This window comes from Xiphophorus maculatus, chromosome 10, assembly GCF_002775205.1.
Source record: "Xiphophorus maculatus strain JP 163 A chromosome 10, X_maculatus-5.0-male, whole genome shotgun sequence".
In the NCBI taxonomy this organism is placed as follows: Eukaryota; Metazoa; Chordata; class Actinopteri; order Cyprinodontiformes; family Poeciliidae; genus Xiphophorus; species Xiphophorus maculatus.
Window position 1 is genome coordinate 23,431,729 of NC_036452.1, and position 24,716 is coordinate 23,456,444.

Below are 24,716 nucleotides of genomic sequence, written 5' to 3' on the forward strand. Positions count from 1 at the left end.
CATGTCATTATTTTCTGTAACACGCACCAGCAACAGAAAGGAGATGCTTGTTTTTTGTTTTGCTTTCAAATTCCAAAGGCTTGTGCAGCAGACTAAATGAGCTTTGTAGAGAAAAAATGGATCGGAGGCAAAGAGCTATTGAGATTAAAACAAAAGCACAGAGCAGCAGCAGAAGAATGTTATTTCTTTCTATTTCCCTGAGAAGAAAAGAGACAGACAGGCTGACTGGTAGTCAGACAGGCAGGCAGGCAGGGTGAGAAGATAACCTCTTGATAATATCTGAAAGCAGCGCTCAGTGCTTGACATTGATGAAGCGGGATTGATGCCCTTCAAACTCCAGCAATTTCTCTCAGCCCCTCTGCCTCTGTTCATTTCTCTTACCAGCCCCCAACCCCTTAAAACACACCATGTTCAGCCTCCTCTACCCTCAAACCTCGTGTGGCAGCTAGAAAATGACTGCAGGCTCAACCTGTACAAAGCAAATGGATGCTGTGGGCTCAGAGGGAGATGAAGAAAACCAATGAGACCCGGAGAACATTGTTTTTATCGGGGTTTGCTGTTTTGGGGTAACACATGAGTAAGAATAGTCATGAACTTCACAGTTCCTCAATATTAAAAAAAACAAAACAAGACAAAAACATATTTTTCCTATTTATTTCCTCTAAGTTGTTTATTTTCTGTTTATTATAGGGTGTCAGGGCATCTTCAAAAAGTCTTAAGATTAAATTAAGGCATCTAAAACAAAGATAAAATATGTAAGTTAGCTACGTTAATCACAGTTCTTAAATTTTGTAGAGGCAGGTCTATTTAGTCTCATATGTATGGTATAAAGATTGGTTTATTTTTCTGGTGAGACTTTTCTGTCCTTCAAAAGTTTGAGTCGCACGCAGACATCTTTATTCCGTTCTGTGACTCGAGGTGGTTGAGGCTACCGCTAACTAGCTGCTAATAAGCCCTTGCTAGCTAGCTAGCTTTTTTCCTAAGTGCCAGTTGGCCAGACGAGTCGACGTCCGATTTCGCCACCGAGTCTTTTCTGTTGCCATAACCCGTTCGATTCTACGTGCATTCTGTGCAAAAAGTGCTTGGCACTATTATATAAAAGTGACGCAATTTCCTTTTGTGCATTTGTATCGTGATACAGGTCTTTAATTTAATTCTTACAACTCTTAAAATTGAGTTGGTAAAACATGCAGAAGCCTTGTATTATCCTTATGGAGCAAACAATCCACCTGCTTTCTGCTGGTCTTGTTCCCTTTTACTCTCTGAGATGAGGCGTCAGATATGTTGTTTTTGCATTTGCTGCCACCTAGTGGATCTTTTGAAATCAGCAGTTTGAAAACTAAAATACAGATGCATCTTTATAAATTGTATTATCAAAAAACGTATTAATTTGAGCAGTTTAAATCAAAAAGGGGAATTTGTATTTTATGTAGATTAATTACACACAGAGTGTGTACATTCTAACATTCTTATGATGATTATGGCTGACAGTTAAAACCCCAAAATTAAAATTTAGCACAAGACCAATAATAAGTTAGACAGAGGGTCATTTACAAGCCACAAACAAAAGTGTTCTGGAAGCAAGCTTATTGGTGGAAAGTTGAGTGGAAGGAAAAAGTAGCTTTTCAACACAAATTAACACAAACTATATTAGTGCGTGTTGAGTCTCAGTAACATACTGCAGGTGTTTGAGTTGATAAAGTTTTTCTTGTCCTCACAGATGATGCTGTGGTCAAAAAACCAGTAGAAATAGAGAAGCCTGTTCTTCCAGAAGGGAATGAGGTGCAGCCCGCAGAGAGAGACGCCGAGCCCCCCCAGATCAAAGGGCCCGTGGAGAGGAAGGAGGAGGAAGTGGTGCAGCTGGACCGCCCTGAAGCCGGTAAGGAAGCTGAAGCAAACTGTGAAACGGAGCAGATCCGGAGCCGTTTACGACCGCTGTCTGTTTGCTCTGCCGCAGTTGTGCCAGAGGGGGAAGCCCACCGCCATGAACCGCCCATCCCTCAGGACGAAGTGAGGGTCAACTCCAGGAAGGACAAACCAGAGCTTGAAGAGAAGAAGCAAGCTGAAGAAGGGCTCAAAGCAGAGCCACAAAGGGATGAGCCGGGGCCCGACCTCAAGAAAGACGACAGGAAAGAACGAAACGCCGAAGAGGCTACTGGAAGAAAGGAACAGGGGAAGGCGGGTGGTCCGGTGGCGTCCAATGAGGTGCTGGAGAAGCCGGTCAGAGAGGTGGGCAAGCAGGACTCTACTGCACTCAAGGAGGTGGAAAAACCTGCCAAAGATGCTGCCAATGACAATGCAGCTGTAGCAGCCAATCAGGCAGCAGAAGCACCAGCCAAAGAAGCTAATGCTGCAGAAAAGGGTAAAGATTTAACAACTAGCAATATAGGGAATATGCAGCAATTCCTTCTTGTATGTTTTGTCCAACTTCTATGAAATTTCCGACCAGCTCCACCTGCTGAAGGAGAGCGTCACCCTGTGGCAGACGCTGGTGCAGCCGCAGACAGCAAAGACACTGCAGACGAGAAGATGGACGGTAGGTTCAGCTAATTTACTGAAGTGAAGTCAGAAAAAGTGAGATGTGGAGAAAAATAACATGACAGAAGCAGCATACCAGAACCCAACCGGTCCAACCTCTGTTTTACTGTGGATGAAGCCTGTCGCAATTAAGCAATGACTCGATTAATCGCTTAAACTAAGATGAGCTTCACTCGTGATGACTTAATATTTTTTAAAGTGAAATTTTGTTTACAGAGACGTCATAATCCATTTTATTTATAGTTTTGGTTGTAAGTGGTTTTTATTTCCGTTTCATTTTTGATATTTCAAATGTATTCCAGTTGCAGTGTGCAGCGTTCACAGTTATTGGTCTTTGAGAGAGCTAGCTGGCAGCATCATTCCATTACCAATATATGGCTTGAAAATGGTCTCAACAATATGATCATTTATCACAATAATTACTTCAGCAAAATGTTTTGGAGAGCAGTCTACATGTGCCTCTGTCCATTCTGAAAGCCTTACAATATGTCATAATCAAACAGTATTTATTTAAAAAATGTTGAATAAGATTTAGGGAATTAATTTGGTGAATTCTGTTCATTAGAAAGTTAAATACTTAAGTATCCACACCCATTGAACTTTGTCACATTGTGTCGTGTTTCAAACTGGTCACATTTCTGTCTGTTTAGCTTTAGTTGCAGCCGGATGAGTATCTGGGAAGAGCACGATTAAAATGGTCAGACTCTCAGTTACTATATTTTAATAATAGAACATGCTTTGAAATAGTGCCTTGCTTGAAGGTCACAGAGGAAGCTGGAATTAAACCCCAAACTTTCTGACTACATCCCAGCTCTCCCCAAAACGACGGCTTTGTTTTCAGAAGGAAAACGTTCCAGTTGATTTGAATCCAGTTCCAAGGCATCAGGCGCTCACTCTGAGTCATTTCTGATATTCTAAGGTGGAGTTTGCTGCTCCCTGTATTTAAGTTTATTTCCATGATGGGTTTTCCTTCAGAATTTCCTCAAGCATTTTCATCTACCAGAGCTGGTGGAGCGATACTCAACGTTTACGTAGCTTCCGTCCGCTGAAGCTAACAGGCTAATGATTTAAAATGAATGGAAAACAAAACCTGCAGGGTAACTGAAACAATGTGCTGAGATAGTCGACCCCTCCGACGCTCTGATGTTCAGGTTCTGCCTCCCTACCTGTCCTGGTTTCCAGGTACATTTCCATTTGGACAGTCAGAGGAAACCATGTCAGAAACCCGGCCTGCTTCCCGAACAACTTCCTGGAGTTAAAATCTAACTTTGTTTCTTCTCTTCCTCTCTCTTTGCTTGTTGCACCAGAGGTGTTAGACACGCGGCGATCTGATTTTAGTTTGATTCTTGGTGCACTCGACTGTCTGATGTGGCTTGTTCACTCTTATACTCTGTTTACTTTTCTCCTCCTCTTTTCCTTTGTTTCCTTCTCTCTGGCGGATTCAAATGGCAGTGATAAAAAAGCTGGTCGCAGGTATGGACTCCCTCTTTCCTTCTAGTCTCTGTGTCACAGTCTGTCACCACACTCATGCATCAGCTGATCAATAATCATTACTTTAACATTTTACTAACTGCCGCATTAGTTGACAAATGGTCGTGAACGGAGATGCACCAAGATGGAGATGGTGGGGTTTTCAACTTCCTCTGCCCTGAATGGTGACTGGCTGGTCCAAGGAAAATTTCAAATCCTATTTTTAACAATGATACCAATTTGTTTATTGAACTTTTAATTTTTAATTATAAAAAACTTGCTGACATAATTCTTTTCCGATGGAAAATGTTAATTACGACACAAAGTGTTATTTTTATGCCCAGGCTTTTTCAATAAGGCGACTTTTATTGACAACTTTGCTGCACCTGAATCAGCTGTTATTAATTAAACATAACGAGTGTTTTGAAAGAAAGTGACTCATATCCTGCTCTTATATCTGAAAATAAATTTATTCACTCAAGTCCAAAAGAATTTGAAAACTAGCTACCCTTCTTTTAATAAAGCAAAATCATTTTAAACGTTTGGATCTATGATGAACAAACATCCCTTTGCTACAAAAACCCAGCAACAAATCGGCCCACTTTCTACGGAGGCCCCTAAGGGACATGGGGGAAAATTTTGCTTTTGCGTTCCCTTGCAATAAGCAAATATTGCTTAATGCATTATTTATTGGTCTATTATATATAAAGTCAGAAATATCCATTTAAAATGTAACATTTCTGCACATTTAAAGAGCCTCAGTGAAAACCTGTTCATTCTTAACTCTTTGGTGCAAAAAACTGGAAATCAATTTATTCACTGCATGTTTGTCTATTTGTGTAAGGCTGAGATGGAACTGCACATGAAAACAGCCTTTTAAACCATTCGGACCATCAACACCAGAGACACAATCAAAACTGTCAGATGACTTTATTACCCCGTGAAAATAACTCACAAATTGTCCAAGTAGTTTGGATGTATTTTTTCTCTCTTTCCTTCTTAAGGAAAGTTTGTTTACGTCTTAGAAGGGAGATGGGAAGCCCATGTTTGACCCGTCTTGCTTTTTCATTTTGCACATATGTGTTTGTGGTGCATTTCTGTCCTACAGAAAAAGATATAAAACTTCAGATATCTCACAAATGAGATATTAACATGCATGGAAAAAACCTCACGAAAACCTTATGGCAGGAAGTACGGTGGCCACCGCGAGAAAGACTTTCCGTATTCACTTATGCCGCATCAACTGATCAGTATGTTATTGCAAGAGAACGCAAAACCTATTAACACAGAAGTTTTGTGAAGGAAGGCAACAGAAAAAAAAATTCACATGTCCCCTAAGGGGCTTTGCAACTTTCTGCTTGATTATAGTTCCTTTTTTTAATAATTTTCTTGGCCTGCAAACACTTTTGACTCGATGATTTTGACCCACGCGACACAAAGTTGGACACCCCTGTCTTAGAGTTAGGGTAAAGCTGTACGTTCTCCGTGGAACATACAGTTAACTACTACGTTATTAATGCTAACCCATTAATCATTGATAATAGATGCTACCTATTTTTGTTTTCATTCTAAAACAAAGGAAAGTTCAAATCCTTTTTAACAGCCACTGTTTCTCACACAGTGTGACGTTTTCATTGAATATAAATATTAACGGCTCTCGTCAGGAAGGCTACAAAAAAATGTCCATGTTTTCTAGATTTTGATGTACTTTGAAGAATCAAACTGCTAAATACTTGACCTGCAGGTGAACAACTGAACCTGGTGCATCTCTGTTAGTGAAGAAAGCCTCCATCCACCTTGTCCCCCAACGTGTAGTTTGAGTCCTCTCATTCCTGAGACTGTGGTCTGTAACTCTGTACTCAGAAGTGTGTCTTGCTTCAGTTGGATATGTGTGTGTGTCCGTGCAGAGGGCCAGCTGGACCACGCCGTGCTGCTGCAGGTGATCAAGGAGCAGCAGGAGCAGCAGAAGAGACTTCTGGACCAGCAGGAGAAGCTGCTGGCCGTCATAGAAGAGCAGCACAAGGAGATCCACCAGAAGCAGCCGGGCGGTGTGTACACACACCACACACACATCACTGCTGATCAGCTGATTTATACATGTGCTGAGCAGCTGTGAGTAATCTTCCTTTGCATTGGCTACGTTCGTTGACCATATAATTGCAAAATTTAACGTTTTGCTTAATGGAAACGTTGCAATTTAAAAAAAAACAACTTGTTTTTCAATCAAAAGTTTTGGTGCAAGAATGAGGGTTTTTTTAATTTATTTTTTGGCAGTATCAAAATTGGTTTATTTGGCAAAACTGCAATGGAAACACTTTTTTTTTTTTTTTTTTTTGCATCACACAAGTCACATGATCAACAACTGAATATTGCCACTGGTGCAAACTACAAAGACGAAACCAGAAAGGGGCAAGAGTATCATGACGCTGCGTATTCTTCAATAATTTATTGCGTAAATAAACTTATTCATAGCCAATTTTAATTGTTTCTTGTTTAAAGGAAACATCACAACTGCAAAAATTGTGCTTTTTGATGTTAGAATTGTAGCCGTGTTTCCGTTAACCGTAGAATTATGCAAATCACAAAAAATATTTCACTTGATGGAAACGCAGCAGTGTCAAAAAATAATAATTTTTCTTTTTCAATAGAAAATGTTTGTAGTAGGATGAGGCGGTTTTTCAACCGTGTCTAAATAGATGTATTTTGTAAAACTGCGACTTTTTCTGCATCACAAGATTCACGTGATCAACAACAGGATGTTACTACTGAAGAAAACGATGATGAAAACGACAGGAAGTGATAGTAGGATGATGGTTTGTTTTTAAGGTTTTTCAATGTGCAGCTGGCTCCAGCAGAACTCACAGAATCACACAGTTCATCAAAAGTTGTGTGTCATTCCAACCTGCTGAATCCAGAACTCTTCTGTAAAATGGCCGACTGTAATTTCCCCAGAATGCTGCATATGTAGTCGCTCCCAAGTAGGCGGGGCTTGTTGCGCCAACACCTGAATAAGACGCCGACATCTCCTCTGATTGGCTGATAAGATTGTTTAGTGCCATGACTTAATTATGAATATATCTCATGTAAATGTTTAAATCCATCATTGCCACGATTTTAACGACTTATAGACAACAGTAATTCATTATTTATTTTTGTGTGTGTAAGGAGCTCCAGATGTTGAGGCAGAGAAGGGAGTCCAGGACGAAGGAGCGGGGAAAGCCAAAGATCCCGGCGTGGGATCAGACCTGAAGGCAGCAGCAGCTGGAGGACAAGATGCTGCTGCTGCTGCTGCTGGGGAGCAGAGAGCGGCTCCAGCTGGGAATGCAGCAGGCGAGGCCGCTAAAGAAGCTGCTGCTGCTGCTTACAAGGAGGACGCCAAAGCTGCACCAGGAGGAGAGTCTCAGCAGCAGCAGAGGGAGCTGGGGGCCCGAGGGGTCCGGCTAGGGAAGAAAATATCCGCAGAGCCTCAAAATGATCAGGTGTCTCAGGTCAAAGACGAAGAAGGAAAACTCGATAAGGAAAAAGAAGCAATGGAAAACCTCAAAAAGGACACACTGGACAAGGACAAGCTGGATGGAGACGGGAATGAAAAGACCGCCGGTGAGAACGAGCTGGAAAAGGAAAAACGTCCGAGGGAGATGATAGAGAAGGAAGTCCAGCTGGCCAAGGAACTCCTAGAGGAGAGACAGGAGAAACTGCAGTTAGAAAGAGAGAGAGCTGAAAAGGAGAGGATGGAGAGAGAGAGAGCTGAAAAGGAGAGGATAGAAAGAGAGAGAGCTGAAAAGGAGAGGATGAAGAGAGAGAGAGCTGAAAAGGAGAGGATAGAGAGAGAAGTGGAGGCGCGGGTGGAAAAGGAACGGCTGGAACGAGAGAAGAGAGAGAAGCTGAACAGAGAGCAGGAGCTCGCCGAGAAGGCAAAGCAATCTGAGAAGCTCCGAGTTGACGATGAGATCAACGAGAGAGCAAAGAGAAAGCAGGAGGCGAGGGAGACTCAGGAGAGGCTGGAGCAGCTGCAGCAGGTTCTAGAAGCCAGAAACGCCGAGGGAGACGAGGGCAAAGCTTTGAAAAAGGGAGGAAGAGACCTGAAAGAGAAAGCTTCCTCCGAGGCCGGCCCCGGAGCCGATGCTGACCCTGGGGCCGAGAAACGCCTCCAGGGCTCCCACGAGAATGCCAGGGATCAGGGAGAGACTGATCTGAGGCGCAGGAAGAGAGCCCTGGGGCCCGGAGAGGCCGCAGAGCCCCCGGGGGACGCCGGAGGATCCAGAGGGGTCCACGGCCTGGAGCCCCTCCTGGAGCTGGGGGGCCCAGACCTGCATGCTGCCCTGGAGCAGCAGCTGCTGGCCGGGGGAGTGTTGCACTCCAGACAGATTAAACAGGCCGCAGTGGACGATGGAGCAGAATAACACACACACACACACTCCTCCTCTCCAGCTTTACAGCACAAACCTGCAGAACCTCAGAACGCCGCTGCCTTCATCAGCCTCTGATCCACAGCCGACCCAAAGTCTGCGCTACAGTCTGTAAATATTAACTTATTTTTGTCTGTTATGAACATTCTGGAAAGGTCACTGTGTAAATAGAAATATCTCTATGCAAAATCTGTCATTTCTGAGCAGGAATATTCTGTATTTAATGTTAATATTTGTGTGGATGGAACCCGCCTCTAGTTTTCACGCTGTGGTGTTTTTGTCGTCTCAGTTGTTCTGTTGAACCCGGTGAAGGCTCTCCTGTGTGCATCGCAGCCTTATGAACGGCACAGCAGCTGAACGTAACTCTCTTCCTTGGTGCCTTCCCTTCAATATGCTGCAGAACAGACTAAATGTGCAATTTTTTCCCCACACTTTTTTTTTCTTTTCTCCCTTTACCTTCATTTTTCTACACAATAAGGATAAAATGAAGGCGATGAGACGTGGGGTTGGAAATCAAGTCTGTATTTTCTGGTCTCTCCTGTGACGATCAAGATCATTTTTACAAGCAGATTTTTCTATGTATAATATTTTGCTTATAAAAAGATCCAATAAAATATATTCAACATTATTGATTGCTGGTTTGCATAAATATCGACTGAAATGAAATAGTTTGTCTTCTCTATCATAACATCACATCAAAGCTCCACTTGGAAAGTTTTCTCCCACAGATCAGTCCAAATGTGTCATCTGGTTTTCTTCTTGGCCTGGGAAACAAATGATGAGAAAAGCTTTTCATTAATCAATAATTCTAAGTCCAATAACATCAATTCCACTATTGATGGACTGTAACTTACTGCGTTTGTAAAACAGGTCTTCAGTGCCTCAAACTCTGTAGCACACAGATCCTTCTTCAGCTCCTGTTTACCAGTTGTTGCTGTAGCAGCAACACACTTCCCATAAACGGCTGCCTACAGCAAAGGAATAAAAAGAAACAGAAATAAGTCCTATTCATTTTTAGTCAAATTGCAGGAAATATTTAGTTTCACCTCTAAAGTGGAGTGTCCATTTTTATTCACTCCAGTTATGGTGATATCTCTATACAACTGCGTATTAAGGTAGGGAAAACAAAACAGACTGAATTTCCACCACAAAAAAATAGAGCTTGGTAATTTTCTAGAAAACACATGAAAGTTTCTGACAATGAAAAGCAGAAAATTGTATTATTTTCAAGAAAATATCTGGGTTTTTTCTATCTACGATGCCCCTGATATACTGTATGTCTAGCAGGTTTGCACATCTAGGAAACTGAAACTTTTGCCCTTTCTTCTTTGCAAAAATAAAAAGACTTAAGCTTTGTTGGATTGGAATAAAGTTTTGCTATTAATCCCCCCCCCTTTTCTAAGTGCACCTCATGACGCCTTTAATGAGGGAATTCGTATACAGTATTATGACCAATATCAAACTTATACAGGAATACAAAATGCTTTAAAAAGTGCATATGTTTGATATAAATTTAGTAAATGAGACTACAACCTTCTAATACACTGAGTGCCAGAATTATATGCAAATCGGTCTTTTTGCTCTAAGGCGAATAGTTTTCAATAAAAATTTGCGATACTCAGCACGTTACATGACAATGCTAAGACATGTAGATCTAAAATTTCAAGCTGATCGGAGCAATAGTAAGCAAATGGCAGCCTTTTTGGTAATATCTAGTCTGTGTGAGTGAGCCATGTTTATATGCAAATCATTGTTAAAGTGCCAAATGTGGCAAAGTGAGGACGGAAAATCAAAACATTTATTAGATTAGGAACACTTAATGTGAAAACAACAATAATACAGAGCAAACATAGTCAAAAAGGTTTTTTGGTACAATCAGTGTTTTATGTAATTGCCATTTTTGTGGATCAGAGAAAAAAGCCTTTGGTCCATCAAAGATGTCAAACTTCCGATGTCATCTGATGAGATGTCGTTGGCAGCAGTCAGAACGGCATTCCAGAGGTCATCCTTGGATGAGTACTGCCTCCCACCGGAGTAAAGCTTCCTTTTCAGGATGCTCCACAGATTTTCGATGGGATTCAAATCTGGTGAACAGGCTGGCCATTCCATAATTTTCCCATGCTTTGCAAAAACACTCTGCAAATATTCGTTGGTAAGCCTCGCAGCATGGGATGGGGCATTACCATGCATGAATACCATATTTTTCCAGAATGACAATTTCTTCTTCTTGTGCCAAAGTTTCAGGTGTTCCTTGAGGAAGTCAATGTAGAGTTTGGCAGTCATTTTCACCCCATCTGCAACTCTGAATGGTCCTACCAGCTCGTTTCCAATGATTGCCGCCCAAAACATCACACCACCTCCTCCTCGCTGACGCCTGATTCGTTGGAGACGTGGACCCTCCTTGCAATACCATCCTCTCTTCCATCCATCGGGTCCATCAAGGGTCGCTGGTGAACAAAACTGTTTGAAAATTGACTTTCATGTGATTTCTTGCCCACTCCTTCTTCTTCTTCTTCTTGTGAACATCCTTTAATGGTGGGCGAACTTCTGGTTTTCCACATTCCACAACCTTCCTCAGGATACAACATCAAGTTGATTTGGGTACATCTGGAACGTCTGCGTTTTCAAAAACCTCTTTGCTAGTTCCAAGAGGGTTACGGCGGATTTCTCTCTTGATTCTACTCATTGCTCGATGTGAAACAAGTGCTTTCTTACGAATCTTCCCTTTGTCAGAACGTCCGTTGAAAAGTTCGGGGTTATTCGCAAATCTTTTGATGGAACGATGATCACGGCCCAATTCTTTGCTTATTCCCAAGGTAGATATGTTATTATGAAGCCTTTGAATAATTTTAGATTTCTCAGCTTGACTCAAAGCACCTCCACGTCCCATCTTGCATATAAAGTTGGCACGTTGCACCAGACGAAATATCACCACAATTTCTGCCGTGTGTTTACCATTGCGCAGAACGACTTAAAATTTTAGATCTGCGCATGTGTCAGTATTGCCATATAGCATGCCAAGTTTCGCGAATTTTAATTGAAAACTATTCCAGTTAGAGCAAAAATACCGATTTGCATATAATTCTGGTACGCAGTGTACATACGTTTTAATTAATATTTTGTAGCCTAGGCCAGAATACACAGTTGAATAGATATTTAGGAAACAAACAATGTAAACAAAGAGAACTGTAACCCAGTTTATCTGTTGGAACATCCTAATGAAGGACAAACAGGTCATCAACAAGCCTCGTCATGTTAGATCTTACCTCATCTGCACACTGAGCTAACAGTTCAGGGAACCGTCTCAGTCTCTCTCGGCTACGACTCCATACATTTGACCCCGACATGCTTTGTCCTTTGTGTTTCACATCAACAGTAAAAATAATTTTAAAAAAAAGAAATTCTGTAGTGCCTACTGGTTTATTAAACTCACGAACAAACGCAAAACCTGTTTAAAACAAAGATATCATCCAGTAGATAGTGTATTCGTGCCAGCCATGGACAGCGCCATGTTCCAATCTCTGTCACATGAAGGAAAAAAGTCCGCCTGATACTCTAAGTCTGATTGGCTGACAGAGCTGTCAGTCAAAGTGATGCCTGGGAAAACGTCATGGGCCGGGAGCTTTTCTTTCTACCTGATTCGCTGATTCCCACGCTGAGAATAGACTTGAAGTATTCTATTTACTGCCTTCTGATTGGCTAGCTGTCAATGTTGACCCCGCCTTCCCAGTTTAGCCGGAAAATGAGTGACACGCAGCTAGGACTGCTAAATCATGGCAGCATTTATGGAACGTTTATCTTTCCTGCAGAAAGTAAGTGAATTCAATTTGTGTTGAATGATGACCGAGCAGCTAACACGCTAGAGGAAGATGACAAGTAGGAGCTAGTGCTAGCTTGCTCTCCTTTAATCCTTTATCCTGCTTGTAGCTTCTTATTGCTAGCATTCAAGCTAAACACCTAAATAAACAAGTTTATCTTGACATATCTTATTCTGTTAGAGCGGAAAGTCACTGTGTTATTATATATATATATCACTATTAATGACTTTTCTGGCTCCTGTGTGTTAAAATCCTAATAATAATAATTTCAGATCCCCACCTTGATGAAGGCAACAGCAGATGATGAAGCTCCCTGTCCTGGCTACCTTTTCCAGGAGATTGGAAGTATCCTTGTTTGGCTGTTGGGTTCCTGCAGGGTTTTTTTTAAAAGATCTCAGAGCCTTCAGTTTCTACACGGTTCCACTCAGCGTAAAAGTATTCAGTCCCTTTGAGCCCTTGCACATACAGCGGCATCATAGTGACACCCCAAACTTCTATGGATATGTTTTGGAGGGGATTTTATGTTAACGACCAACATTAAAAATAATATTACATCTCTGTTTTTTTTTTCCTTTTTTACAAATTAAAGTCAGAACAATTCTTTCCTGTCTTTGCAGAATAGTAGTATAGGAAGATGCTGCCATCACCATGGTTTCACCATTAAGCAGTTTTACAACTGCAAAGTGTTTTTGCATGAAGGCCAGAAAAGTCCGTTTTGGTCCCATTTGACCAGAATGCATTCTGTTTCTTACATGTTTTGTAACTGTTAACGGTTGCTTTCTTCCAACAACGAATCTCATTCTGCCACTCTTATTAACTTAACTGACAGATTCTCCCATCGGATGCTTTTGTCTCTGCAGCTCCTCCAGAGCTGGTGGCCTCTTTGCTGCGTCTTTATTAATTCATCCTCTTTCCACATTACGATGATAAATTGAGCAGTTTTCACTGAAATGTTTGGCCCCATAATTTGCCCGCTGGCCACACATTGGTCACCCCTTGTCCACAGGACACTGCTTTTTTTTTGTTTTGTTTTTTTTTATATTTCAGTACAGTGTTTAATAAAACAGAAAATGATTTTGGTAGGACTGGATTATACAGCTGAACTTATCACGGGTTTCATATCAGTCAATATCCACAATTATTGATTAGTACTTTGTTTTAAATATCTGATACACGGCCAAGCTGGTGGCATGACCTTTCATTTTTTTATCCAGTTTTCTCCGTTGTTTTTTTATTCTAAGCAGTTATGAGGCACGGTGGCAAAACAATAAGCTGCTGCTGCGCAAGTTACACGACGGGTTGTTGCTAGGTAACCAAAGAGTGAGTAAGTTAATGTGAGAGGTGGAGCAACTAAAGCCGTATCTCTGCCTACATGCCCCAGAAGGCTGTGCAGATCTGAATTGGAGTTCAGTGAAATAATTGAATATTCTATCAATATCTGTTGATATTGATCATGGTTCTACCACAATATATGTTATTGATTTATTGTCCAGCCCTAGATTTCATGTAATCTACGTAAAGAATACAAATGCCTGCCACACTTTCCAGATGTTTTTTTTTTCTAGAAAAGCTCTTTGACAAAATGTTATTTTTGATGTTTTGGATTATTTTCAAGCCCTGCTCATGTAGAGGGTGCTGCTCTTTATCGAAACAAACCTTTGACCTTTAACCCCGCTGTCAGAAATCTGCCACGAGTCGTCTGGTTATGGCCAGTGTTTGCTGGAATATCTCCTGGAGAGGCTTCAGGTGGAGTCGTGTCACGTCAAGCTGAAGGTGAGAGCGACCGGCGCCAGCCGCGCCTTCCTGTCCTCTCAGTTCCTGATGCCTCTCCTCTCCCCCGGCCAGGTGCTGAAGATCTTCATCCATCTGTGCGGACACGGCTCAAAGCACTTCCTCACGGAGCTCAGAAGGAACTCCACCTTCATCCAGCAGGCGTCGAGTGAGCCCCGCCCCTCGATGCTTTCAGGAGCTTCGGGCTCCACGTACTTCCTGAACCGCAGCAGGTTGTTCACGTTCTGTAAACTTGCCTTTCAGTTTACAGCGGCGCTCCAGATCCCGTCCACGGCACGGCGCTGTACCAGAAAGTGAGGAGTGCAGCACAGGTGAGCCGCAGGATATCATCTGACTGTTACCACGGTTACAGTCAGATGATGAAGATCCTTCAGACTAGCCAGCAGCAATTAGCAAACAGCTGGTGGAACTGCATATCAGCTGATCTCATTATAGGAGCTACATCTCAGTGAAACGCTGGTAGAAACATGATTAAAGGGTTAATAGAGGAGCCATGTTGTGACGACTTCCTGAAGGCGGAGTTTCAGGAAGAACAAGTTTTTAAAGAGACAGAGGCCCAATTTAAAGACGTTAAATTACAAAGTTAAATTTGAAATGCATTATTTTTATAACAACTGAAGGTAACATAGGTACTTGATAAAATACATAATACTGCTCATTTAAATATATTTATGTATTCATTTGTTTATGTATTTGCACTGCCTTCCAGAGCTGCTGTTTTTAAATGTCTTTGTGCTTTCTTTCACAATAAAGGGATTCTGATTCCAGTGACTGTAAGTTTGAACTGTTTTCTTTACAGGAAGTGGCCCGTTTACTTTTTACGGATGCAGTTTCCACCAAAGACAGCATCGCTCCTCCCACCACAGGCCCAGCATCTGTGGGTTAGTATATGTGCTATTTAAAAAAAGAGCTTTGTGATGTTTCACCTCGGAAACAATCACTCGTCAGTGTGTTTGTTTCCGTTCAGGAATGGGGTCAGCAGGCTCCCAAAGGTCGGGGTTGCAGGGATTCGGGTACAGTCCGGGGAAGCAGGGGACAGGTGAGGGACTGCGGTTTGTTGTTCAGTCTGTGGAAAGTTCTCCATGATGAAGCTGTGTCTCTGTGTGTGTGTGTGTGCGTGGGCGTGTGTGTGTGTGTGCGTATAGGCAGCGACACCCTGCTGGATAAGATCCAGAAGGCTGCGGAGGTGGTGGCCAGCGCCGTCCTTCCTCCCACCGAGCACCAGGGCATCCGCTTGCATGAGAACCACTACAGGGCAGTCGTGGCGCCGTCCGCACCCATAGAGGTCGCCGTGGCAGCATGCGCTTATAACCTGCCCACTCGCAGACCAAAAGGCGAGACATTTGTGTTGTTAGTTAAATTATTACTCCTTCAGCCTCTCTGTGTTTTTGTTTCTGTTGTCATGGTGAATAATTGCGATGTGGACAACGACCCTGGACATACCACATATTCATGTGTTAGAATGACCCAGTCAAAGTCCCAACCTGTGAACCAGTGTATCAGCTTAGACGATAAACCAACTTTCTACGTCTTCTGAGCCGATGCAGCCCTGGCGCCATGGTAACGTAAAGATAAATAAATCCCTTCTCTGTGTGTCCCTTCACCGCCTCAGCCAGCCAGCGATGCCCGGGCCAGGTGGGGGGCGGCTGGGAAGAGACGGACAGCAGCAACGGCTCCTCTCACAACTCCTCACAGGACATGGCCGCCAACAGCACAGCTTCTGCTGGCAGCAAGTCAGCTGGCAGCAGGAGCCAATCAGGAGCCAGCAGAGAGAGTAACGGGGACCCCTCTGAACGGTCAGTAGCTGCTGTTAAAGTCCGTTAGCTGGACATGTTGTAACTGAGTTCTACATATGGAGTGAATATGTGTCTCCGCCTCGGCAGAACTCATCTAACTATATTTGGTCACATTTGATTCCGTCGTCTGTGTTGATTTAACCAAAAGACAGGATCAAATCCAGACCCAGTGGAGACAAAACTAGGGAGAAGCACACACATCTGTTTTCATTGTTTAACCATGTTTAGGTGGGTTTTTTGTTATAAACTATGAAAAGCTGGGATTTTTTTTTGTGTAAACTTGCCCAAGACAAGCCTGAACCTCCACTGTCGGCTGATACTAGATACGCACCGATCCACTTCTTTCACTTCCAACACCGAAGTTATTGGTTTAGTATCGACCGATACCAATCTGGTACAGAAAAACCTGAAATTGACTTAAAACGTTTCTTTTTTTAAACAGACATAAATGTACTTGATTACTAATTCATTTGCTAACTCTGCCCCAGTACAGCACACTGAAATACAGCAATAACTTTACAAGCTAACAAACATGTAAAAACAACTTTAATTTGTTCCATCAGTGCAATTAGGAGGAGAACAACCAATGTCAAATAAATAAATAAGATACTGAAACTGATAAAATTAGTGGGTAGGTCACCTTGGTGAAACATTCAAAAAATAAACTGAAACAAACCTTTCAAATGGCTCAGAAAGGGCACTTAGGAATTCTAAATATGATATAAAATAAATAATAAAGCATGAAATCTTACACTGTCACTTTTGTTGTCTGTGCATTGTGCGCATTCAAGTCTCTTAAGTCCTCCATCTGAAAGAGAAATTTACAAAAATGTGCTTTTTATCATTTTGTTTATAGTTTATTGTGAAAAATTTTAATTTAAAATTGTCACCATAAATTTCAATTAGCGTTGAAAAAATGGACTAAAATGTTAATTTTATTCTTTTCTCCCCTGTTATTTTTTTTCACCAGAGCATCAATAAATATCAGTAAATTTGAAAATATGATTAAATGATGTTTCATTTAATCATTTTAGTGACATAAATCATGGTTAAGTAAGCGCCATCCCAATTATATCACATGTGAATGTTTTTCAACATGGCGCTATGACTGTTGCGCCATGCAGTTACCTGAAAATCTTTTACTATAATCTTAAATCTTAAACTATAATCTTAAACTATAATGATAAAATGCTAAGTCCCTGTCGATCACCCCTATTTGAAATCTAATGACTCAAACACTTTAATTTCTCTGAATATTTTGGGAATAACTAATTTCTTTTGTTCAGTAACATAAGACTTCTTTTTATTCCGGTGGCTTTCATGCTTTTTTTTCCCCACTGAAGCTCTCTGTGTCCAGCTCGTCTTTAACCGGCTTGTCCACTTCAAAATGTTCTGAATTTGAATGAGAACAAAACCGAAGTCATGTTTTCTGGACACAGATCTACCAGGGGAGCCGCGTCATGCTCGCCTCTTCAGCTTCTTGCGTGGTTCTTCTTGGAACTGGCACAGAACAGCCTCTACTCTGGTTGCCTGGGTGATCTGGCTTTTGCTCAGATAGATCATGAGACCCAAAATGCCTGGACTATAGCTGAACCAAACCAATAAGATATTAGCATTGCATTGCTCTGTAAAAGCCTTGCTCTCCACATGTAGGACTGAAGCGCTGCAGCTGGGGGACTGTGGTCAGGAGATGGCTTTGATCAGCAGACTGACCGAAGGATCCAAAGTTTTCCTGACCAGAGAGGAGAGTCAACACTTCCTGAAAGAGTCTGTGCTTCTCTACTTCTTCAAGCTGCTCTCTCTCTCTTTCTCTCTGCTTTGTGTCGTCTACGCTAATGTCTCTTTCTGTCCTTCTCAGGTGTTCTACTCTTAATTGTGAAGTTGTGGTGGAGTTGCTCTCAAGCAAGCTTCAAGACCAATCGTACACAGTTAAGATGGTAATAGAAACACCTCACAGAAGCAGGGGGTGCACCGATAAATCAGGGCCGATTTCCTTCATTTTGGGAGATCGGCGACGGGTCGATACTTGAGAAACCGATTTAATCTACCAATCAAATCCAGGGTTTCTTCTACATGTAACTGATGGTGGCGTAAAATAAAAGCTGCCAAGAATTTAAATATTATGAAGCGTTAAAAGTTACTTTATTTTTCAAAAACCAACCCTGTCGGCTCTTGCCTGTCTGGCTGCAAAGTTACCTACTGCGCGCTGCGTTGCTCTGAGTGAAGAAAAACTAGAGGCGATTGTCCGAAGCACAGGGAGAGAAAAGGTGAAATAAATGTACCTAACGAAGGTTAAGTTGAGTCCATTTTTAGTTCAAGCTTGTGAAAACGCCCCTAATGTTAACGTATGTTGGATTTGAACGGCAGTGACGTAGTTAACAGATATAGTTTGTAGTGTTCAGACACGTTTTGAAGGCTCCCTGGTCATGGTATTTAATCAGGGTGGTGACACCCCACTGATACCAACTTAGTGACTTTTCAGACCAAAAACAATTCATTGCAATTCCAAAATCGGAATGAGCAGGTCAGACTATTTAAAGATCGGTGCACTCCTTCTGACAAGCCTTCTGTCTGCTGTGTGGAGTTGTTCTTCCTGTGAACCTGTGGTCCTCTAACCCCGCAGCGGGCTCTGTGTGCGGTCGCCTGCCTCATGACCTCCGACCTTCTTGCTCTGGAGCAAATATTCAGAGCGACTCAGCTCAGACTCTGCCAGCTCAGTGAGGGCCCTCCAGGACCGGTGGCCAACAAGGCTACCAAGGTAAGAGAGGAAGACGGGGAAGGGAAGGGCTGAGAGGTCAACAGGGTTTGAGATTAGGTGGAATGCTTATCGTCTCTCTCCAGATACTGCGACAGTTTGAGGCTCTGATGGGCGAGCCGCTACACGCCACCAGACAAAACGCGGCGCAGAGCAGCCATCAGGCAACGCCTAATCAGTGTCACCCCTCTGCACACTTGGAGAGCTCAGAAGCAACAAACTCAGCCGACACCTTCTCTGGACCTAATGAGTCCATCATCCAACCGCAAAATCTCCCGTCTTCGTCTTCCAGTCTGGATGAGAGTTGGAGAGGCTCGACGTTAGAGCAAATGGACGATCTGGCCGGCAATAAGGTTGAGTCGGGCAGGACTGCTGGAGACCCAGAGCTTACCGACAATCTTACCTCTGAAGCCGAGAGTGTGCCGGCCAATCAGAGCAGCCTGAGTCTGTTTAGTGGGATGGAGCTGGTGACCAGGGGGGCGGCGCCGTGCGGACGAGGCGTCCCGCACGCAGAGTCCAACAACACAGACGAGAGCGGACTTGACGCTGAATGTTCACAGAACTCCTCCGTGGTTTGGATTGAAGACAGAGAGGAAGAACCTTCAGGCTGCAGTCCGGTCTCATCGGATCCAGAACCAGTGTCCGTTTTCTCCTTTCTCAACTCTTGACTACCTGCTACACTTCTGTTCTATGCTGATGTCAAATATATAGCCTTTCAGAAAGGGTTATTTTAACTTATTTTTTTATTTTAACCACTTATAACTTTACCCCACGTGCAACCAGTCAGGCATAACATTATGACCACCAATATGGATTTTTAATTGCACCTTTCTGGCCAATCACCAATCTTTAAAAAGCTTGACCTACCGAGTCAGATTTTGCCGATACCAATTTTGCTATAAGAGATACCTGGTAGTACCTGGTAAACTTTATGCTCACAAACAACACCTACAGATGCCTTATCGATCGGGCTGTTTGCTTGTAGGAATAGCATGAACTGAGTTCTGTCCATTTTTGTCAGGATTAACCCATTTTAGTCAGCAACCATGTTGAGTAAAAAGCATCAAGATGATGCTGGAACAGGCGTTTTTCAGGATCCATATGTGGAAGTGTCTTCTGTTCTAGCAGGTCTGACTCTAGAGCCTTTATTTGTGTCCATATTTTTAAAATATCTTATTCTTTTTGATAACTGTGGGAAAACTATCGTAATTTGTTTCTCCTCGTCAACGATTCAAAGGATTTCTGGCTCAAAGTCCCTTTGAGGCCTTTATAGTCAAGTCCTCAAGAGCCAGCATCCTTCACCTTTTAAATGTGTCCCCTGTCCAACACACCTGAGTCAATAGCTAAACTACATCCTCTGTATGAAGTCAAGTTGTTCAAAGTGACCTAAAAATGTGAGTTCAGGTGGTTTGAAGCAGAGTCTAAAAGCCCTTGAGGACCAGAGTTTGACACCTGCTCTTTAAAGGATCTTGTGCCAGACACCAAAGCACACCCTCAGTTGAGTCCATGTCTTAACTGGTTGTGGCTGATGAACACACTACTTGACATGGGTCATATTATTATGCCTGAACAGTGTCCCTGTTAGATTAACTTTTTTTTTGTCTGTTTGCTGCTTTCAACAACAAACTCAGTCAAGAGTCGGACTTGGAAAACTACAGAGAAGCATGTCTGTCCTGACGGGGGACTGAGGGTTTGCAAACTTTGATGCCTTAGGTTTATTTTCTGCGAAGTATTATAACAGCTGGGGTTTCATGAAATAACGGGATATCAACATGCCTTACAATGTTGAAAGGCAGTAGGCACAGAATCAGAGATTCAGAGAACAAAGATTGTTTTTCAGCTCATGGTTGCTTTATCTCAGGATTCTTTTTGTGTGTTTTTTTAAGTAACAACCAACACCTCTGGTGCATGTTGTGAACCTTTAAGGGAACCTCCTATTTGTGATTTGCACTACAGATGCTTTTCTTTTAACCTCAAACCTTGGAATGAAATTAGTCTTCCATATGTTTTGTTACTAAGTTGTTATGTGGGTGTTAATTTTTCTTTACATGAGGAAAATGTCTGGATAATTGTAGTTGAAAGGTTGTAATGTGCATGATTTAAAATTGAATGGATTATTTTTTATATTTGGGGTTCTGGGTGTTTGAAGCATCTGCAGTCTCTTCAAATGTCACGTTACATTTACAGACTACAGTAAAGTGCAGTACAACTTTATGTAAAAAAATAAACTGCTTCAGTGAATACAAGCCATGCTGCTGAACAATAAAACATGCTGTACTTTTGCTACAGCACAACCGATTCATAAATGCTTATTTGTTGCTGCTCAAGACAAACTCTTAACTTAAATATTTAAGAGGAATGCATAAAAAATGAGCCGTGATGCTTGAAATAAAGTTCTTTCAGGTTGCTTTAAATAATTGTGTGCCCTTTTGTGTCAAACACCAAAACATCACATCAGATTTGAAATGAGGTTTTAGCTTAACAGTTAGCTTAGTTAGTTAGTTACTACATTCAAGGTTTAAAAATGGATGCTTTTAAAAAAAGGGGACTCTAGAGCCCACAAAAAGACCCCCTGGAGGGGTTAAAAAAAAAAAAAAAAAGAATTAAGCAAAGGTGAGGAGGTCTTGGTTTGAAGACGTTAGCACAAAACACTATTTTTCTTTAGTGTCTGTATTAAAATGTAATATTTAACCAATTTTCAATGTTCTGTTATTTTATCAACAAAAATTTTTGTTTTAAATAAACACTTTTAGATCACGCTAGGCTATGCATGTCGATACCATGCTGTTACTAAATTATGCCACGAAAATTAGAAACAGGCAGCCAACTGGAGTAAAGTGCATACCTTTATTTCAATTCACAAGCACTTTGGATCATCGTCACACTTCTGTTGTTATTAGCACCAATGAAGAATGTCCATGCACCAACGCACGCATGTAAAAAGAATGATACTTCTTGATAAAGTGCACAAGGTGCGTACACACACTCACACACACATCAACACAGCACGAGAAAAAAAAAAAAGACACAGTGGCTAGGCCATGGAAAGGCGGATGTGTACGACGTATCAGGGCCATTTCTGAGTTTCAAAAGTTGGAAAGTTTTCAATTTTTGAAACTGAAAACTCCCAAGTTTCTGAGATTACCCTGAAAATTTCAGAGATTTTTCTAGCAAATTTTCGACTTCCCAAAATCAGAAATTCACTTGTTTTTTTCTAGAAGAAAAAAAAACGAGATTAAAAATTTCTGATTTTTTTTTTTTGCGGAAATTTACTGTTCCCTTTTTTTTCCTAACTAAGATACTAATACGTCGTCGAAGATGTGCTTATGGTCTCAACCAATGACAAGATGAGCTGAGCGGCTCATCGACCCTCCTAACCTCCCACTCAGACACACACACACACACACACACCAGACTCCACCCACGACACCCCGCGCCAGGATGCTGTGACGGCGTCAAAGGCTTCAGCACTAAATAACACAACAGAAGAGGTCAAAGGTCACGTCGAGCCCAGCCACCCTCTGGTCTGCAGGCTGCTGAAGTGCGCCTCCCGCAGGACTCTGTTGATGTGGTCGTAGAAGGCGCTCTGCCCGTGGCCATGGAGACGGCGCTGCCAGGAGCCGGCTGAGTCTTCACGCTCCGGTCTGCCGCAGTTCTTCTGGTGGCGCGCGCTCGGCCCGGCGCTGGCCTCAGCTGCCCTTTCTGGACTGCTGGTTCCGTTGCTGCTGTCGCTGCTGGAGGACTGCAGAGGCACACAGAGAGGAGGGAGAGCAGGAGGAGATGCGGGGCTTTAAATAAAATATTCTCAGCTCTAGCAGAGAGTGGTGCAGTTCCTGGGAGAAGCAGAACTACATGTTTCTAAATGTCCACCGTTTCTACTGACAAGGACATTTATTACATCCACAGTGCCTTGATAAAGTATTCACACACCATCTTAAAACAATGATTAAATGGATTTCATTGGGATTTTATGTGAAATAATGAATATTTGTGAAATGGAAGGAAAATGATAAATGGTTTCCAATGTTTTTAATGCAAAAAATGTGACAACTTAGCAACCACTGGTCTTCAGGTGGGCTCTCCTGATAAAATGTTTTCACTACCGATACGATATCGACGTGGCAATTTTAAGTATTGGCCAATACCAATACAATATCAGCACAAATCATACATACTTTAACTACGTACTTTGTAGTCTGAAATATTTGAAAAGACTTGATAAAGTGATATTGTCCAAACAGATGACAATCGCAAACAACAGGTAAAATGGGGTTCTGCAAAACTGTACTTTGGGATCTATATGAAAACTAATTATCACCCAAAGTGTTGCTGTGATTTTATTTTTGCTTCTCAAAAAACCAAGTATGAACTATTATCTATTATTACTATCATGAATCCCAAACCTCAGATTTGTTTTACGTTTTCCATGAAAGGCAGTTTGCTCATCATTCTGGGCTCAGTTGAGGAAAAATGACAAAAATACTCTGTTTATACTGAACAAAAAAAAGAAGCAAAAACTGGGTCTAGATCACAGTTCTCTTGAAAACACTTGCTGTATTTAAAAAAGTTTTAATAAAGCAGTTATAGAAACAGATTTGACAGCACCAAGGTGGAATTTAGAGTAAAGTCAGTGAGCAGAAGTTACCATGAAACCAGAAAAGATGATGACTTTGTATTGAGTCTAACATTTTTGTAAGTAGATTTGAATTTAAGTGGGAAAGTTTTGTCGTAATTTATTGAATTTATTCTTGGATGGCCCCGGGCTCCACTCTGAACACTCTTGGCTTAAAACATTGACTGACGCTGGCTGAATACAAATTCTGACTTTTTATCTGTGAAAATCATGCATGCCTTCGCGAAATATGGAAAAACTCAAAAGGTATCAGTACTTTCTGCAGAATGAGAAAGAACCTGTGAAGAGCAGAGCTAACCTCCGAGTCCAGGTCCGACACCAGCAGGCAGGGACCCCCTCCTGATCTCTTGGGCTGCGGGTTCAGCTGCTGATCTTCAGCGCTCTCACCGCTACGGCGTCGCTTCCTGTGCAGAAACCGGACAAGAGCGTGTGACAGGGGGAACTGCAGGGCAGGGAGAGGCAGGAAGAAGAACCAAAAATAGAGCCACACATCTCATATGTTCCACATCTGAACACTTTGTCTTTAACAAGACCCAGAGGAAACTATGACATCTCAATAAAATGCAGTAAATGACGACACTCATTCCGTTACCTGTTACCAGTCAGCATTTCTGCAGCCTGACACGGATGATATTTGGCACCGAGTTGAGAAGTCTCCCTCAGAGGCTTTGACAGCGGCTTAGTTCTACGAGCATTTCTCGGTGGGACTCAGTGTAAATCTCACCGGAGAGCCTCGGGGAGTGGAGCCGACTCGGTACAGCTAACACACCAGCCCCCGCACTGGGTAGTCCGGCTCTCCTCGGTTCTACGACGTGTTCTCTGAGCGAACCCACAGAACCTACTGCTGCGTGTTCTCGTTCACTCAGCGTAATCTCGGGGAACTCAAGGCATGACGGCGAGAAGGGAGCGAACCGACCCGCAGCTAACTACTTTAGCCAAACACTTCTTCCGCTTTCGTATTCACACCGTTTATGGCGTCGAGCTGCTACACGAGGCTCGCGGTGGTTCCATGAAACACAACAACAGATAAATTAGGAAGATATTAAACTTCTAATTTCCAGGCACCAGGAAGTTGTTTAGTAGAGCCGCTTCAGAGAGCCGCTTCTCTCAGACGATGAAGTTGGCATCATATTCAGAACTTGACTAAAGGAATATTCCGCTCCGTTCAACGACCATTATCCGATGTAGTTCAAACTCTTATAGAATGGGTAAAAAAGAAAAAAAACATATCGTATTTTATACTTATTACATATTAAATAGTTTGTGATTTACGGAATTTTTTTTTCCAATTTGGGAAAACAAAAACATTGGAATGTCTAGTTTTTGAGTCTTCATAAAAATCACAAACTGTGTCGTACAGAATCTGTACTCAATTCAAAACAATCCAGGTCACGTATGGCGATTCTTTGTATTTCAGTATTAAATGAGCGGAATAGCCCTTTAGTGAAGTTTCGGACTTGACCCTACAAGATTGATGCGAACTTCAGCCTGATTAAGACTCCGCCT

General features: G+C 42.2%; 4 protein-coding genes across 7 annotated transcripts in view; 2 read left to right on the plus strand and 2 right to left on the minus strand.

Moving 5' to 3' along the window:
• The window catches only part of slc38a10 (solute carrier family 38 member 10), a 28,467-nt gene extending 19,422 nt beyond the window's left edge, over positions 1 to 9,045 (plus strand). For 3 of the 4 annotated variants that reach the window (XM_014473785.2, XM_023341329.1, XM_023341330.1), the window contains exons 13-18: positions 1,721 to 1,879; positions 1,958 to 2,362; positions 2,450 to 2,536; positions 3,991 to 4,011; positions 5,916 to 6,056; positions 7,174 to 9,045. In XM_014473785.2, the coding sequence (XP_014329271.1) occupies positions 1,721 to 1,879; positions 1,958 to 2,362; positions 2,450 to 2,536; positions 3,991 to 4,011; positions 5,916 to 6,056; positions 7,174 to 8,411 (2,051 nt within the window). In that variant the 3' untranslated portion in view covers positions 8,412 to 9,045. The remainder of the gene's footprint in view (positions 1 to 1,720; positions 1,880 to 1,957; positions 2,363 to 2,449; positions 2,537 to 3,990; positions 4,012 to 5,915; positions 6,057 to 7,173) is intronic. The other variant, XM_023341332.1, reaches the window with a different exon arrangement.
• Positions 8,924 to 11,960, minus strand: ndufaf8 (NADH:ubiquinone oxidoreductase complex assembly factor 8). Its single transcript, XM_005812303.3, has 3 exons — positions 11,684 to 11,960; positions 9,272 to 9,385; positions 8,924 to 9,181 (listed from the first exon to the last, which is right to left on the minus strand). Exons 1-3 carry the CDS (start codon positions 11,762 to 11,764, stop codon positions 9,161 to 9,163), a joined length of 216 nt encoding a protein of 71 aa, XP_005812360.1. The 5' UTR covers positions 11,765 to 11,960; the 3' UTR covers positions 8,924 to 9,160.
• A 176-nt stretch (positions 11,961 to 12,136) lies between these two features.
• tepsin (TEPSIN, adaptor related protein complex 4 accessory protein) lies at positions 12,137 to 20,875 on the plus strand. Its single transcript, XM_005812312.2, has 13 exons — positions 12,137 to 12,229; positions 12,508 to 12,580; positions 13,917 to 14,008; positions 14,081 to 14,174; positions 14,270 to 14,337; positions 14,826 to 14,907; positions 14,994 to 15,065; positions 15,172 to 15,360; positions 15,639 to 15,822; positions 17,476 to 17,589; positions 17,681 to 17,759; positions 18,446 to 18,580; positions 18,664 to 20,875. Exons 1-13 carry the CDS (start codon positions 12,191 to 12,193, stop codon positions 19,243 to 19,245), a joined length of 1,803 nt encoding a protein of 600 aa, XP_005812369.1. The 5' UTR covers positions 12,137 to 12,190; the 3' UTR covers positions 19,246 to 20,875.
• Positions 20,876 to 21,405: 530 nt separating this feature from the next.
• On the minus strand, positions 21,406 to 24,337 carry LOC111609890 (protein FAM104A-like). Its single transcript, XM_023341033.1, has 3 exons — positions 23,803 to 24,337; positions 23,509 to 23,614; positions 21,406 to 22,319 (listed from the first exon to the last, which is right to left on the minus strand). The coding sequence occupies exons 1-3, from the start codon at positions 23,817 to 23,819 to the stop codon at positions 22,077 to 22,079; spliced, it is 366 nt and encodes a 121-aa protein (XP_023196801.1). The 5' UTR covers positions 23,820 to 24,337; the 3' UTR covers positions 21,406 to 22,076.
• Between the last annotated feature and the right edge of the window lie 379 nt (positions 24,338 to 24,716).